This window comes from Petaurus breviceps, unplaced genomic scaffold (genome assembly GCF_028583685.1).
Source record: "Petaurus breviceps papuanus isolate PSGF00001 unplaced genomic scaffold, PetGlider_PUasm1.0 188, whole genome shotgun sequence".
NCBI classification, from domain to species: domain Eukaryota; kingdom Metazoa; phylum Chordata; class Mammalia; order Diprotodontia; family Petauridae; genus Petaurus; species Petaurus breviceps.
Window position 1 is genome coordinate 20,769,249 of NW_027185804.1, and position 15,432 is coordinate 20,784,680.

Here is a 15,432-nt window from a genome sequence, read left to right on the forward strand (position 1 = left end):
AGATAGATAGATAGATAGATAGATAGATAGATAGATAGATAGATAGACAGACAGACAGAGATAATCAATGTGTATAGCTTTGTGGATGACTTTCTTTACCTAGCCCACTGCATCATGGACAAAATAACTCATTCAGCTGTTCTTTACAATGGCTAAACTTTAAAATTGGCTCATAGAATTGCCAAAGGTCTATAGTCTGCTGTTGTGTTGTACTTATAGATGGTTCAGCAATTTTTAAAAATAGTGCCAATTAAGTGACAATAGATTTTTACCGAGAGCTGTATTTGCCAAATTGTTCATTTGTGATAGATTCCAGATCTCATTCTAAATGGATAAAGGAGCAACAGGTTGTAATTGTCAGGGTTATCTCAAACCCTGAGATTGAAGAGTGTGGATTACATGTCCCAAATTCCTCTCTGTAGGAAAGGTTTTACTTGTCAATAGGAGATTAAAAATAACAGTCAGGGGTTGGGCAATAATATCTCTATCTCAAGGCAATTTTAGCACGTATGCATCTGAGGCTTTTGCCTTTTTCTCCCCCATAATCCTCTTAGTGTCTTCTTTACCTCAATGAGCAGGAAGATTCTGAAATAAAGCATCCTAGAGATGCCTGTCACCCCTGCCCTGAATTTATCTTTAAAGGTGCTCCTTTTCAAGTTATCAAATTACTATTCCCAACACACTTCACCTTCCTACATGTAATTGGAGATATTTTCTTGAATAGATTTTAGAAGACCTCATGGCTAAGAACAGCTTTCCTTTCAAAGCTTCTCTTTACTAACCAACCTAACTTGTCTTTGTTTGCTTTATTCTCGTTATTATATCTAGATGGGACTTTTATTCAAATCTCCCTCATCCTTCCTATGTATATACCTAAACTTAGAAAGTTTAAGATCAGCCCACCCTCATTACATTTCACCTGTTAAACAGCTCCCATCATATAATAAAATACTGTCACATATAAAATGAGTTCATCTCTGATCATTCACCTTTAGTTAGGAAAAATAGATGCTTATACTAGTATAGTAATTCAGTTTGATAACATTTTGGCAGTTGGCAGAAATAGATGATGGCAGATAGATGACCCTGCATTGGGTGCAAGACCACACTAATAATTTAAAAGATCTCCTGTTCTACAATCAATCAGTTGACAATTAACAAACATTCATTAAGGACTCAATAGCTAAGTGCTGGGGAATATAAAACACTTGCAACCCTCAAGGAGTTTACAGATTAATGTGGAAGAACAAATTTGTTCTATGAAGTTTGGATCCAGTCGAAGGGCCACCCATGAGGACCTAGGGGGCCACACTTGAGGACCTAGGGGGCCACATGTGGCCTTGAGGTCACAGGTTCCCCCTCCCTGAACTATACCATCATTCAACTAAGCAGGATGATGAATCACACTACTACTTTCTGAAACAGAGGACAAGAATTAGGAGTTCTTGTATTTGTATTCTTAGCATCAAGGATTATGCCTTTGAACACAGCAGATTTTTAAATAAATGTTCATTAAATTGAATTAAATTGAATGGCACCAGGCTAAGAAAACAGAAAGCCTATTTCTTTGTCAGCATAATAATGAGGAAGTTTGGACTACTAGATGCTCTCAAAGGCCCTTTTAGCTTTGATGTTCTATGATTCCAATATTTCCTTGATTACAAAGACTTAGGGACACCAAGTATCACCTACAAGTATCGTCTTATTTCGTCTGCTAGACTGTAGCTCATTGAGGACACGGCACCACGTTTGCAAGTTTATCACATTGTGCATGTGTACAAATGCTTAGAGAACTGTTGTTGAAGTATGAGAGTTTTGGGGGGCAACTATTAGACTTACATTTAATAAAATGAACTTTAGTCATCATATAGGCATTTATAATGCAGAGCTTTTCCTGCTTTTATGAAATAAAAATGTAATTCAAGACAAATAAAATAAGAAAGCAAGAAAAAATAAAAACGAACATAAATCAGAAAAATCTGTATAGCAATGATCTGAGGTGACTGAACCAATTCCCACTTGCACTAACAAGTCAGGTGAGTAAAATAAGTCTGCTCAGGACTCTAGAGCTACTCTTTAAAGGCTGGGAGCCATCCATTTGTTGAGGCTCATTATGCTCAGACTGCCTTCAGCTGATCTAGGAAGCTATTAGGACAATAATGGGAAGATAAGAAATCCTCCTGATCATCTAATGGGGAAATGGGGAGAGAAGAGACTGAAACCAAGGCAAAGGCTGAAGCTTCCCTCTTTCCCTCACCCCTCCCAGTGGACTTCCTCTTGGGATTCATCTAGAATTCCATCTCTTCTCCACTTGCTTGAAACTTCCAGTTCGGAATCTGCTCCCTGGTTTTACACAGGCCAATATGAGCACAATCTATACATCATCTCAGCTGATGGAGGATTTTTTTTCCCCCACTTACGCCTACCATTGATTGATTGGGATGTTATCTTAGTCTGGTCAAGGTATTTGGGGTAGTATTAAGGAGGATGGGGGTGATTTAATTGGTTTGTTCAATTAATTCCTACCCTTACATATATAGTTAGACATTAAATAAACATCTACCCCCAAAAGATGGCCAGTGATGACGTACAAAATGGAAAACAAAAGAGCAAGAAAGACATCCCAACATTTTGAGCTAAATTAATTTTGTAAATTCCTTTTTTAGAAAGTATGTGTCCAGACTTTGCTATGGAGGCAATGTGGCACAATGACTCGAGAGCCTGACACTTAATAGCTGTGTGACCTTGAACAAATCACTAAACTTCTCTGGCTTCGGTTTCCTTATCTACAAAATGAAAGGGTTCAGAATAAATCTGAGATCCCTTCCAGTCTTAGATCTATGATCCTCTGAATAGCTAGGGTTTATAGCCAGGGTTCATCTTTTGATGACCAAAGTATTGTTAAACCCTAGTAGGCTTTTTAACAACCCTTTACCCATGGCCAATGAACTTCATTTTATAACCAATCCACATAGTATCTTTTCAACTCTGTACTCTTTAATAGAAATCCAATTATCTGGCAGCAGAATCAGTGTACCAGAATGAAAGCAATATTATACAAACACCAACAAATGCAATCATTTTAAAGTAACAACTACTCGATCACTGTCATAGTTTAAAGAAAAGAATTTAAAAGATGTAAGGATGCAAAATATAAAAGCAAGCAATAATTATCATGCAATTTATTTTTCTTTCATTTCCAAGTCTTTTCTTTCCTAAAAGAAAGTACAAAAATTGTAACATTCATTTCCATCATTACAATTGTGTCAGCTAGAGTCACACCTTCCTTGACAGAAGAAATAACCAAATGTTAAAGGGGGAATTGGAAGCTGAAAGCTCTCTTCCAGGAACAATCAATGATAAAAATTATTTATACCTATACAGTGTTTAAAGGTTTACAAAGACATAGTGCCTTCCCTCTGAGAATATCTCCAATTTATCCTGTATATATTTTATTTGTAAGTTGTTTGCATATTGTTCTCCCGTTGGATCGTGAGCTCCTTGAAGGCAAGGATTATTTTTGCTTTTCATGACATCACCACTACCTAGTACAGTACCTGGCATACAGTTAGCCTTCAACAAATGTTTGTTGACTTGATTTGACTTGACCAACTCTATGATATAGATTGTTGTTGCTGTTCAGTCATTTCAATTGTGTCTGATTCTTCATGACCCCATTTAGGGTTTTCTTGGCAAAGATCCTGGAGCGTTTTCTGTCTCCTTCTCCAGCCCATTTTGCAGATGAAGAACTAGGGCAAACAGGGTTAAGTGATTTGCCCAGGGTCACATAGCTAGTAAGTATCTGGGTCACATTTGAACTCAGGAAAATGAGTCTTCTTGACTATAGGTTTGACACTCTATGCACTATGGCACCACCTAGCTGCCCCATAATATGGGTAGTTTAGCATTATCTTCATTTTGCAGGTTTAAAGAGCTTGTCATTTCCTCATATTCATGAAGCTAAGAAGTAGCCTAATCTCAATTTGAACCCATGCTTTCTATCTCCAAGTCTAGAGTTCTGTCCACCAAATCACAATACTTCCCAGCGTGCCTATTGAAAGCTTAATTACAAATGTTGACATGATCAGTGGAACCAATTCTACAAGTTGGAATACTGAGAATGGAAATCTTGGAGCAAAATTTGTGACAATGTTTCCCTACCATTAACTAGGAAAGAAAGAGGGCTCAGACCAGTGGATGAGATGGTTTGGGTGGCTTGCTCAATTCTTTTCCTCATTCTGACTCCAGATACTCAAATGATAATCTATACAATAAAAATAATTACAATTATGAATAATCTGTTGTCCAGCTATGAAAATTAATCATTTTCTATGAAGAGATATTTTAAATTCTATCCATATTTCCACTTAAGAAAAATCTTCCTGATTGGAAAGAGAGAATTCTTCATATCAACTTTTAAATAGGTTTTCTGTGGTGATGAGGGGGAGGAGGTTGGATGATATCTGTCAGGTTTTTGTAAGACTCAATCACACATTATGTAACAATACATATTAATTGTCTCTTTCAAACCTCAAAGATCTGTAAAATCCCATTTTAGAGATGAGAAAACTGAGGCTGAGAGGTTAAGGGACTTGCCAAGTAACTCACAGAACAAGCAAGTATGAAAGGTTGGATTCAAACCCAAATCTTCGTGACTTCAAGGGCAGCCCTCTGTCCGTTACACAATACTAGTGACCTGGGTTTTATATTATAATGGAGGGCAAATATAACAGAAAAGCCATTCTTAACTATTTTTCTCAACCTCCACTTATGATAGCCTTCAAGTCAGGGTGCCATTCACATCCATTATTATGGTAGATAATGGATACCCTCCATGCCCAAACTGAATAGCTTGTCATTATTTCTTATGTTCATTTAAAAAAAGTTTTCAATCATTTATGGCAAAATATTGCTACTTATTAGTTCTGTGCCATTGGGGCAAGTCATTTCTTACTGCTTCCTCTTTGGTAAAAACATAGGTAATACTACCTACCTTACATGGTCATTCTGAGAGCTGAAGCAGAGTTCAAATCCTACTTCAGACCCTTACTAGCTGTGTGACCCTGGTCAGTACACTTACTCTATCTCAGTCTCAGTTTCCTCATCTGTAGAATGGAAATGAAGATACGTGCACCTTTTTGTGAGGTTGTTGTGAGAATCAAATGAGATGACATATATAAAGTACATTTATATGTATATTTACTTATATAAACCTTAAAGATATATATACATATATAATTTATATTTTTCATATTGTCCAATTTAGGCAAGGTTGTTATGTATTAGAAAGTAAGAAGATAATCCAAAGTGGTTTTTAAAAAAAAATTATGAAAAAGGTTGAAATCAATATCAAATGTTAAATTGTTTACAAACCATTTAATATTAAAGGGTCTAAACTCTCCAGGTCTAAGATGGGAACAGACTAGTTAAGAACAAACAATCAAAGCAAGAGGTGATTGTGAAGGAAGTAAAGAAGCAATATTGGAATCTAATATGTAAGCAAACTGTATATACTAGGGTCAGGAAATAATTCCCCTATTCTAACTCAGCAGTGGTCCTGTAGCTAAACTTGTTCAATCAGGTAGGAGGGTCATTTCTGTTATTCAGTGGACCTGCACTCCCAACATATGGAGTAATAATAGATCTAAGTAGGATTGAAGTTCAATAATATCATGACATCTCTTAAAGTTCTAGGATTTCATCGCTACCTGTAAATTAATAAATAAAAAAAACATAGCTACTCCCTTTGAAATGGCTAAATCTTATAATGTTGAGCTAATAGGGATTGTAGTTGGATTTCATCCAACACTCCCCATCCCAATTCGAGAGGTAAGAAAATAGAGGTGAAGTGGGGTCTGGCCCAAAGTCCCACTGGGCCAAAGCCATGATGATGATATACATTTCCTGACTCTCCATCCAATGATCTCAATGGGGTTTTTAAGAATGAGCATAGAGAGAGGAGAAAGAGTTATACAGATACAAGCACTCATTTAGAATTTAATAATCCCATAGAATAAATGTGTGTCCTCTGGCATTTGTGTTGAAATTGTACATAAATCTGTTATCTTACCAAACCTGGGATTTTATTTTGTCCCTTATCATGTCAGAAAACATAGAGGATTTTATATTATTTCTATAGCATATTTGTACAATTCTTGAAAGTTCACAAATGCCAAAGATAAAAGCCTTTTTCACTAGAGACCCATTATACTACAAAATCAATTTTTTAAAATAAATTAAGCTACAGAACTCATGACCCATTTCTTCATGTCTTCTTAACCATACACAGGGATGGTCTTCCAAACTTCCTTATTTCTGTCCAAGGTGCTGCTATCCTTTCAATCCTCCCAACTCATACCTTTGACATTTTCTTCATCTCCTCACTTCATCTTTCACATATCTAATCAGCTGTAAAATTCTGCCATTTCTCCCTTTACAACATCTCTTACATACAATCTATTTTCTCTTTAATCACACAATTCTTGCCTTCCTTCAGGCCCTCACCACCTCTTGCCAGAACTATTGCAATAGACTCCTAATTACTCTCCCTGACTCTAGTTTCTCACTACTCCAATCCATCCTCCACTCAGCTGTCAAATTCACTTCCCCCAAGTGTAAATTTGACCATGTCACTCCCTTATTCAATAAATTGCAATAGTTCCCCACCTCTATTTGGCTTTTAAAGTCACCCTGGAGCCAGCCTATCTTTCCGCACTCAAGTATATTACTTCCTTTCTCATACTCTACATTCCAACCAAACTAGCCTTCCCTGTCTGGTACTTTGCCTTCCATCCCTAAGTCTTTGAACTGTCTCTTCCTGATACCTGTAATATGATATTTCCTCCTCACCTCCACCTCATAGAGTCCTTGTCTTCCTTTAAGACTCAGCTCAAGCACCAATGTTTGCATGAAGCCTTTCCTGATACCCACAATTACTAAAGTGCTCTCCTCCTCATTAATTAGTTTGGTAATTACTTTGTTGTTCTGACTTTACTCTATATATTACTTTGTTATTTAGTTTTATTATATATGTATAAGTAGTATATATTTACACATATATACCTACAGAGAAAGAGAGAGGAAAGAGAGACAGACAGAAAGTGGAAGAGAGAGGGAAGGAGGGAGAAATGGAAGACAGGGGCAGAAAGACAGAGGCAGAAACAGAGATAAGAAGGGGAGATGTTAATATCCTGATCATAAACCAATGTCACTTGTTTCAAAGAATAGCTTACAGATAAAAAGTATATATGACTATTCTCTCAAACAATTAAAATAAACAATATTAATGCTGCATAACTCCAGAGACAAATGAGAATGAACTATGGCTTCTGAAAGAAATGATAATTTTAATTTAATTATCTGAATTGTAATCTACCAAAAACCCAAATGTTCATGTAAGAAATATATGGCATCCTTCAAATACTTTTTCACATTTCACATCTCTCTATTTGTAACATTCCCATGTATATGTTGGGACTAGAAATGAAAAACACACTGAAACATGGTGACAGAAAAGAGCTTTATTGTCCACCAAAATGTTAGGCTGATTTGGCAGCTACCATTTGCTAATGGTAAGACATTCATGAGCTAAAAGGGAGAGGAGATTCCTTTCTGGGATTCTAGAATTTGATGAAATGCTAAGGAGAAAAATCAAATTGAACAAAGCCAGTCATTTTTGTCTTATCTCAGAGAATGGCCAATGAATCTTCCATAAATGATTCTGTCATGGTAGGAGACAAAAATTAAATGTTGAGATGAACTTATTTCAAAATTAGAGCATTAAGAAAATCTATATATAAATATATATGGACATATGCACACACATATACATAGAGAGGGAGGGAAGGAGAGAGGAAGAGAGAGAGAAATCAGATCATCATGTGATGGAACCAAGAAATCTGACCACTATAGACCTCATATCAACATATTATCCCCATGTAGTATAATCAGTAATGAAAAAAATGAGTGATCTCATTAGAACACTGTTCCTTATAGGTACAAAATTACACAGTAAATCACATGTTTCCTGAATGTAATTTTAGAAGAAATCTGCAAGTAGGACAAAGCTAACTAAGCACATTTTATACTTACAAGTGTTCATTATTTGTAAAAACTAGAAAACTATCAGTAGGAAAAATAAGTAAAACAGTAAAGCAACATGTAGCTATCTACAACACTCTAGTTCCTTAACCTAGTCAGTTCTGGAAAATGCCAGTTACTTGGCATCTTGCTAGTTATTCCACAAAAGTGATCCAATTAGCTAAGAACAAGTGTTTTATCTTATTAAGATACAGTATTATGGCAAACATCATCAAGAAGATCAATTTAATTCAATCATCCCTTTCACTTTGACATGATATTAAGAAGGAACAATAATGACATTGATTTTATTAAATTATTCTCTTTTTATGCAGAATAATTTCTTTCTAATTGACTACAGAAAGTGCTTGGGAAATTATTCAAGGATTCCTTTCACTTTGGAACTCATTATTGCTTCATCAGTGTAAAAACAAATCTAGTCACAATATGGTTAAATTATTTTTCAAAGGTTGCCTGGTTACAATTCCTTAAGGCTCTACAGTACCTTTAATTCTGGAAACTACACAGAGCCAAGCCCAATCAAGCACTCTTATTTGGAGGTACATGGAGGCATTGAATATCATCTTGGAATATGTCTAACTACATAAAGTCAAGTCCAATCAATCACTTTTATTTGGACGTTCATGGAGGCTTTGAATATCATCTTGGAATATGCCTGTGCATGGGTGCCTGTGCCCTTTTGCATATATGATGCTATACTGGAGATTTTTCATCGGCCTTACATATAAAAAGATAGAAATTGCAAAAGTTCACTTCTGGAATTGATATACACTCCCTCTGCTAAAGTTTGTATGCTTTACTCTTATATGTATATCAATGCCACACATATAAACTATCTTCTTCTCCTCTGTTCCACAAAGACAAATAATATGAACTAAAAGAAAAATTTTAAAATAGAAAAGTATGTTTAAGTTTCCTAATGACTAGTTCCAGAGTTCATCTAGATGTGTCCTGTCAAAATACGCAGAAAGCTCAGTCTATTCCCCATGATCACAACATCCTGGGTCACGAGCAACTGTTCAGTATTGCTGCTATCTCAGCTCTGGGACTTTGATAATTTTTATTCAGGAATTTACCAATCTAAAAACTTACACAATCCTCAGCTGGAGTCAGTAATTATTATGAGCTAATGCAAGACCATCTTTTTTGGGGGTGGGCTAACTTTGGTAGGATGAGGTTTACAAGCTTTTTACCCGTTTATCTTGAGCTGTCCTGTCATTGGTGCTTAAAAGGTTAAGACTTTATTTGTGAAAACATAGAGAGATAGTGGGGAATCATGTTGTCTATAGCTTCATAAATCTTGCTTAAGATCCTTTTCAATTACCATCCATTTCTCCTTTAAAAAGGGACAAAAAATAGAGGAGTGGAAGCAGGTCAGGGCAGTGTGCGACAATGACAGTGTGATGGGCTTGGACCCCCTGTGGTGTTTCCATCTGCTATCATTAAGGTGACTATTCAGACATGAAAAAATCCCTCTTGCTGTGCTGACAGGCAGACATCAAGAACGATGACAAGGCATTAAGACAGAAAGTCAGAGAGAGAGATGTCATATTCCACAAACAATACTGCCTCAAACGAGACCCCTGAAATTTTATTGGAATTTAAAATAAAAATAAAAGGGGTATTACTTGGAGGTTAGCTGGCATCCTTTTGTGTTAGCGATGATGATGGAAAGACTGCTGACAGTCAGACAGATAACAAACACACTCAGCCCTCCTACCTGTAGTCTTTACCATAAGAAACCCCAGTGGGGTTTTTTTTGTTCATTCTTTGGTGAGAGTGGGCTTTTAATTTCTTGTCCTCTCTCAGCAAAGAAGTGAACAGAAGAGAGATTGAGGACTGATAGCAGTGGAACCCCTGAAGCCTTTGGGGAAGGGGAAGAAGTAAGTGGAAATGCCAAAAGAAAAAAAAAAGCAAGCATGAGAACATCTGTAATAAACTGTCTATACTCTCTAACAATTGAAGTCCAAACAAATGATAATTAAATCCATATAGAATGTTAAAAGAAGTGTGAAATGACTGCAATGTTTATCTCAGTGTAAAGTAACAAAGCGAGCACAGGCTTTTAACCAGCAGGGGGTGCAACAGGATTATGATTGAGCTCTGACCCTTTGGCACGGAGACTGAAAGCAGATGTGACAGTTGTACTGAGCGAGTAGTTTAGATTCAACCCACTGGAAGGGTTCTCTTTCTAAAGGTTATGCTTTTCCTGTCTCCATTCAGAGCTGAGTTCTTGCTGGTGCTCTCCCCCAGCTTGTACAGTGGGAGATGTCCATGGTCCTGCCCAGCCCCTGGGCATCAATTGCAGCAAGACTGGAGATAACATTTACAAGACTTTGAAAACAAATGTAGCTTTCCAGCCTGAGAGAAAAACTGTTTCCATATTGGCCATAATTAAGATTCAGGGAAAGGGGGAGGGGGCAGTCTCTATATTGTTTATTTTAAAATAGTTCAAGTTGTGAACAAGTTATAATTAATTTATCAAATGGAAATAATCTAAAGGCATGTAAGTAATACTAGAATCAGTATTTGCTTGTTACATTCAGGGTCTACAAAATACCACAGCATTTTTATTCTAGGGTGTATTTTTCTAAGGAAAATCTTACATATGTCCAAAGGCACCTTTGAATTTCCATCTTTAGGCCACTTCATCTTCACCCTCCATTGTCACTCTCTCTATCCATCATTCTCTACCGCCCACCTTCCCTCCATCACAATCTATCTTTCTTCTCTCCCTTGTCACTTTTTTTTGTGTGTCTCTCATTTTTTGTTTTTCTGTCATTCCTATAGAGAAGCCAGAGAGTCCAACTTTTCTTTCCTGGCTCCTGTACTGCAGGACTTTTCCTTCTATGGCCTCAGTTACTCCCACTGGAGGCAAATGAACCAAAAACTGGTTCTAGCAGAAAAGAAAGCAGAGTAGTTATCTCCTTAAAGATCATAGGATCTGATAACCAGTGTCACTGACTGTAAAAATTTTTATAGCCAGTAAGATTTATTTAAGCACGACACTAAAACACTAGGCATCATAGGTAGAGAGAATGACCTCAAATGATGAAAACATGCAATTCCAGCATTTAGAGGTATTTATATTATAGAAATATTAGATTTATCCCTAAGAAAACCATGTTGGCAGAAAATTATTTAATTTCATTAATATGTTACATTCCATATGAGATATATGTAATATATCCACATATATTAACATACATGCATCTACAGATATATCTTATATAGGATATAAGCTAGGTTCTGAATTTAAAATTTTACTGGAAACATTCCTTAAGACACATAAGAAAAAAATCAATAGCTAGTGTAAGCTTATCTTTAGATTTTTAACTATAAAATATTTAATTAAATGTATTTTTAGTATTGTATTAAAAAGATTAACATTTGATTTCTACATCATCTTATTGACTGCACTGAATTTGCTAGTTTTATTATATTTGGAATCCAGTAATACCAATCATTGTCAAAACTGGAGTAATTTTGACTTAAATGATCACGTTAATTTAAGGAAGCAAGACATAAAAAGTTAAAAGCCTGATATTGGGAGAGTAGTATGTTCACAAAATAAACCTACATGTGGATAGAGAAAATGTTTGTACCCTTATCATCCAGCCAAGTATATTTCAATGTAATTATATTACATCTCAATTTCCTCATCTTAATACTATCATTGCTATGTGGCAGCAAGAGCTCCAGCAAATTGGGTATAGGTCGTTGAATTTTGGGAGGACATAGAGAAGAGTTGCACAGAATGGGCAGGTATGTATGTGTAGCCAATTGCCTCCCTGGAAGGAACTCCTGAATCTATGAGATCACATATTCATTTGAGTATTTGACCACTGACATTTTCAGTTCACCTAATTTTTATGAATAGTTTAGTTCAGAGCAGCTAAGGTGGCACAGCAGATAGAGTGTGGGCCTGCAATCAGGAAGATTCATCTTCATAAATTCAAATTTGGCCTCAGAGACTTACTAGTAATGTGACCCTGGGCAAGTCACCTACCCCTGTTTGCCTCAGTTTCCTCATCTGTAAAATGATCTGGAGAAGGAAAGGGCAAAACACTCCAGCATCTCTGCCAAGAAAACCCCAAATGGAGTCACAGAGTCAGACATGACTGAAACAAGTGACAACAATAACAGTTTAGTCATTTAGTGTAGCTATCAAAGATGAGAACTAAATAATACCAATTGAAGGGGACAAAGATATCCAGATCCTTTCATCTTTAGAATGCTGATTTGAGTTAGACTAAGACTACAGAAGATTGTGATCACCTTAATCCATGTTATTTAATGAATTCCTTAATTACCAGGATTTAACAGGATAGAGTCCCCTTCCCCATAGGAAGAAAGTTAATCATTTCAGTTCAATTATTTAGGGAAGCATTTATTTTACAAAGAAACTATCACAAGTGACTTTAAGAAAACCACTTGGTAGTAACTAAAGAAAACATTTAATAGTGAAAATCATTGTATTCCTAATTAAAGAGAATTCTCCCAATTTTACTAGCACATACATACAAAGTAATGGTAAAAATTTACTGTGATTTAAGGATGTTTGTAATTCCCATGGCTTCTGTGGGAATTTTTTTTTCATCTTTCATATGATTTGATTGCCATGATTAAACAGTACCTATCAAGCAGCAAAATATCTTCAAAAAGAAAAAAATAAAGATCAAAGTAGATACTTGAGAAATTCTATACAGTCTAGGTGGTGAGTCAAAATGATTGGTATAACCTGGGACATAATGGTAAACACACACACACACACCTGGATTCTTCTCCTCTTGGCCTGTCAGGAACAGATTTCTCATTCTTCTGATCTCAGTTAATGATGCTGTGAGATCCCATCCAACTGGCACACTGGTCACACAAGTTCAAGAAATGGCCACTTGGTGTGAGAAGGTGAATCTATGTTACAAAACCACCCAAAAGAAATGGTCAAGAAGTCAAAGCAATGGAAACCAAAAACATTGTTCACTCGGGCACGTAACCTCAATTTGTAAACAACAGGGTGTTCGGTGTCCTTTTATGTGAGACAAAAGCCTAAAAAAAGACTCTGAACAAGTTGGTTCTGCCTGAGAAATGACTGTAATTGTCTGGGAAATAGCCAAAGGTAGAGTTCATAGGACCAATGAACTAATCCCTACTCAAAATTAAGCTAGGGATTTGAAATATGGGCTTCTTACTGACCACTGAAACCTCTAACTTACAAAATCCAATACCTACCAGCTACTGTCATGTCATTTCTTTCCCAGGTACATTCAAGAGAAGTCCCTATGTCTAAAAGTCATTACTGTATCACAATTCTGAGTTCAGGATAAAATATCTCATTAATGTTGGCAAATTGTAACACATGTGCATGAAGGAGGCATAAAATCATGGCTCCTGAGACTTTGAGAGTTTAAGCCATGTACATTTGAAGAGGAGGGATTTGGGTTACACCCAAGTTAATAAAGCAGCAACTTATTCTAAGTAATTTGTTAAGAAATGAATAATCTTCAAACCTAACCTGAAGAACTTTGAGAACTCGACATAGATCCTGAAAGAAAACAAACATTCTTTATACCATACATCCAACTAGATTTGTACTGATAAGACTCCACACTTTGGGGCTGATGTATACACAGAGATCACTTCCAAGTCTGCATTCTCTACACCTGCAAAGTACACACATTCAATTTGGGATTCTGCAGTGAAAATCAAGGAGTCTGAAAAGAATACTATGAGAAAACTCTCAATTCTAACTTGAATCTTCCTAGATTTCTCAATTCTAACTAGGGTCTTTGAACCTTTGGCATCCCTGTTGTATCTAAAATAAAAGAAAAGTAGGCATTTAATATTCACTTTGGTTAAAGCAAGATTACTTACTCTGTTCCTTTAAATAGTACAAAAGTGTAAAAAATGTGAATTTCAAAGCAAAGGACTAGCTAAGAACTTGCTGTCCAATTTACTTTCCTACTTTTTGATAAATATAAGGTTAAAGGATGCTTATAAAAAACCAATCGATAGAATTTCCATTTATTTTTATTCCAGCAAAAAAAATTGACTGATTATTTTATTTCAGGCATGATTATGCCGAAGAGAAAGAATTAAATTTATTTTCATGTGTTGGATGGGTTGATAAGAACTCAGAGAATATTTGTGACATTATTATCTGCAACTCTTGCTGGAAGAAAAAAACTGCATATGTTATGGTCAAAAGGATGAGAAACAGTTGATTCCTGAGGACAGCATCACTAGAGTGGAACCCCACACTCCACTCACGCCTGAGATTCACATAAGACACACCATTCACTGGGTAAGAAAGGGAAACTGGAGAAGAGGGAAGCTGTATGAATAATTTAAATCTTGGCCTTTTTTTCTCTCAAAGCTCTTTTCTCTTTGATTTGTCTATAACATCAGAATGGCCATTTTATAGTCCAGCGATATTTCCAGAGAGAATGATTAAGAGAAGGAAAGAAGGAATAAAAGGAGATAGCAAAAACTGCTGCTTTCCAGGGGAGGCTATTTAAGAGACAAGTCCTGAAGCAAATGATGAATGAATATATTTCAACTGATCTCAGAATTCAGTTATCTCTCATCTGGAACATTAGGAATGGATGGAGAAAAGCTACAAAGTTTAAAAAAAAATATTTCTAACTTTAGCTTCAGGTTTGGGTTTTGTTTTTGTTCTGGCTCTGCTGACAGTCCAATCAGCCCAGGGTATCTCCTGTTCTTGGTGGTTATCATTGGTCTTTCATATATTTCACTGTTATTGAGGGAAGCCATTTTCCAGATTCATATGTAACTCTGTTCCATCTGTGAAGTCTCTGAATAGTGTGCTTTTATACAGTAAGTCTCAGGATCAATCTTCATATGTGAATTTAGGAGAATTATGAAAAGGATAGCCTGCAAGAATCCCATGACTAGAGAAGACTGCTTTAAAGCTGAAACAAAGGCTGAAACATGAAGAAGGAAAAAAAGAATCATAAGTGCAAGTTACACACTGCAATACTGCAAGGTTATCATCATTGACCAAAGCTTGGTGTGTGGAGGATATTGATGTTACTTTGTCTGGACTTGCTAGACATCACATCAGAGGATACAACAAATCCCCTTCTAGAGAACAGCAGTGTAAAGGCTTCTGACTGCCAACTTGAAAAAAGCAGAGATAGGGCTGACTGGTCAGCACAAAGGACCTTCATTAGATCATCACTTTTTCCCATTCTCACTGCTTGAAACTTCCTTAAATTTTGCAGGGAAAAAATGTGACTAGAAGAGCTACCATGATTACTTTTCAATATCATATGAAGGCTATGATTAAGAAAAAAGGGCGAGGGGGGGTGG

General features: G+C 36.2%; 1 protein-coding gene across 1 annotated transcript in view; it reads right to left on the reverse strand.

Moving 5' to 3' along the window:
* DCDC1 (doublecortin domain containing 1) overlaps positions 1 to 15,432 on the reverse strand; it is a 420,660-nt gene that overhangs the window by 227,615 nt on the left and 177,613 nt on the right. The window contains 2 exon segments of the mRNA XM_069091090.1: positions 9,821 to 9,843; positions 9,845 to 9,964. Coding sequence (XP_068947191.1) covers positions 9,821 to 9,843; positions 9,845 to 9,964 — 143 coding nt within the window.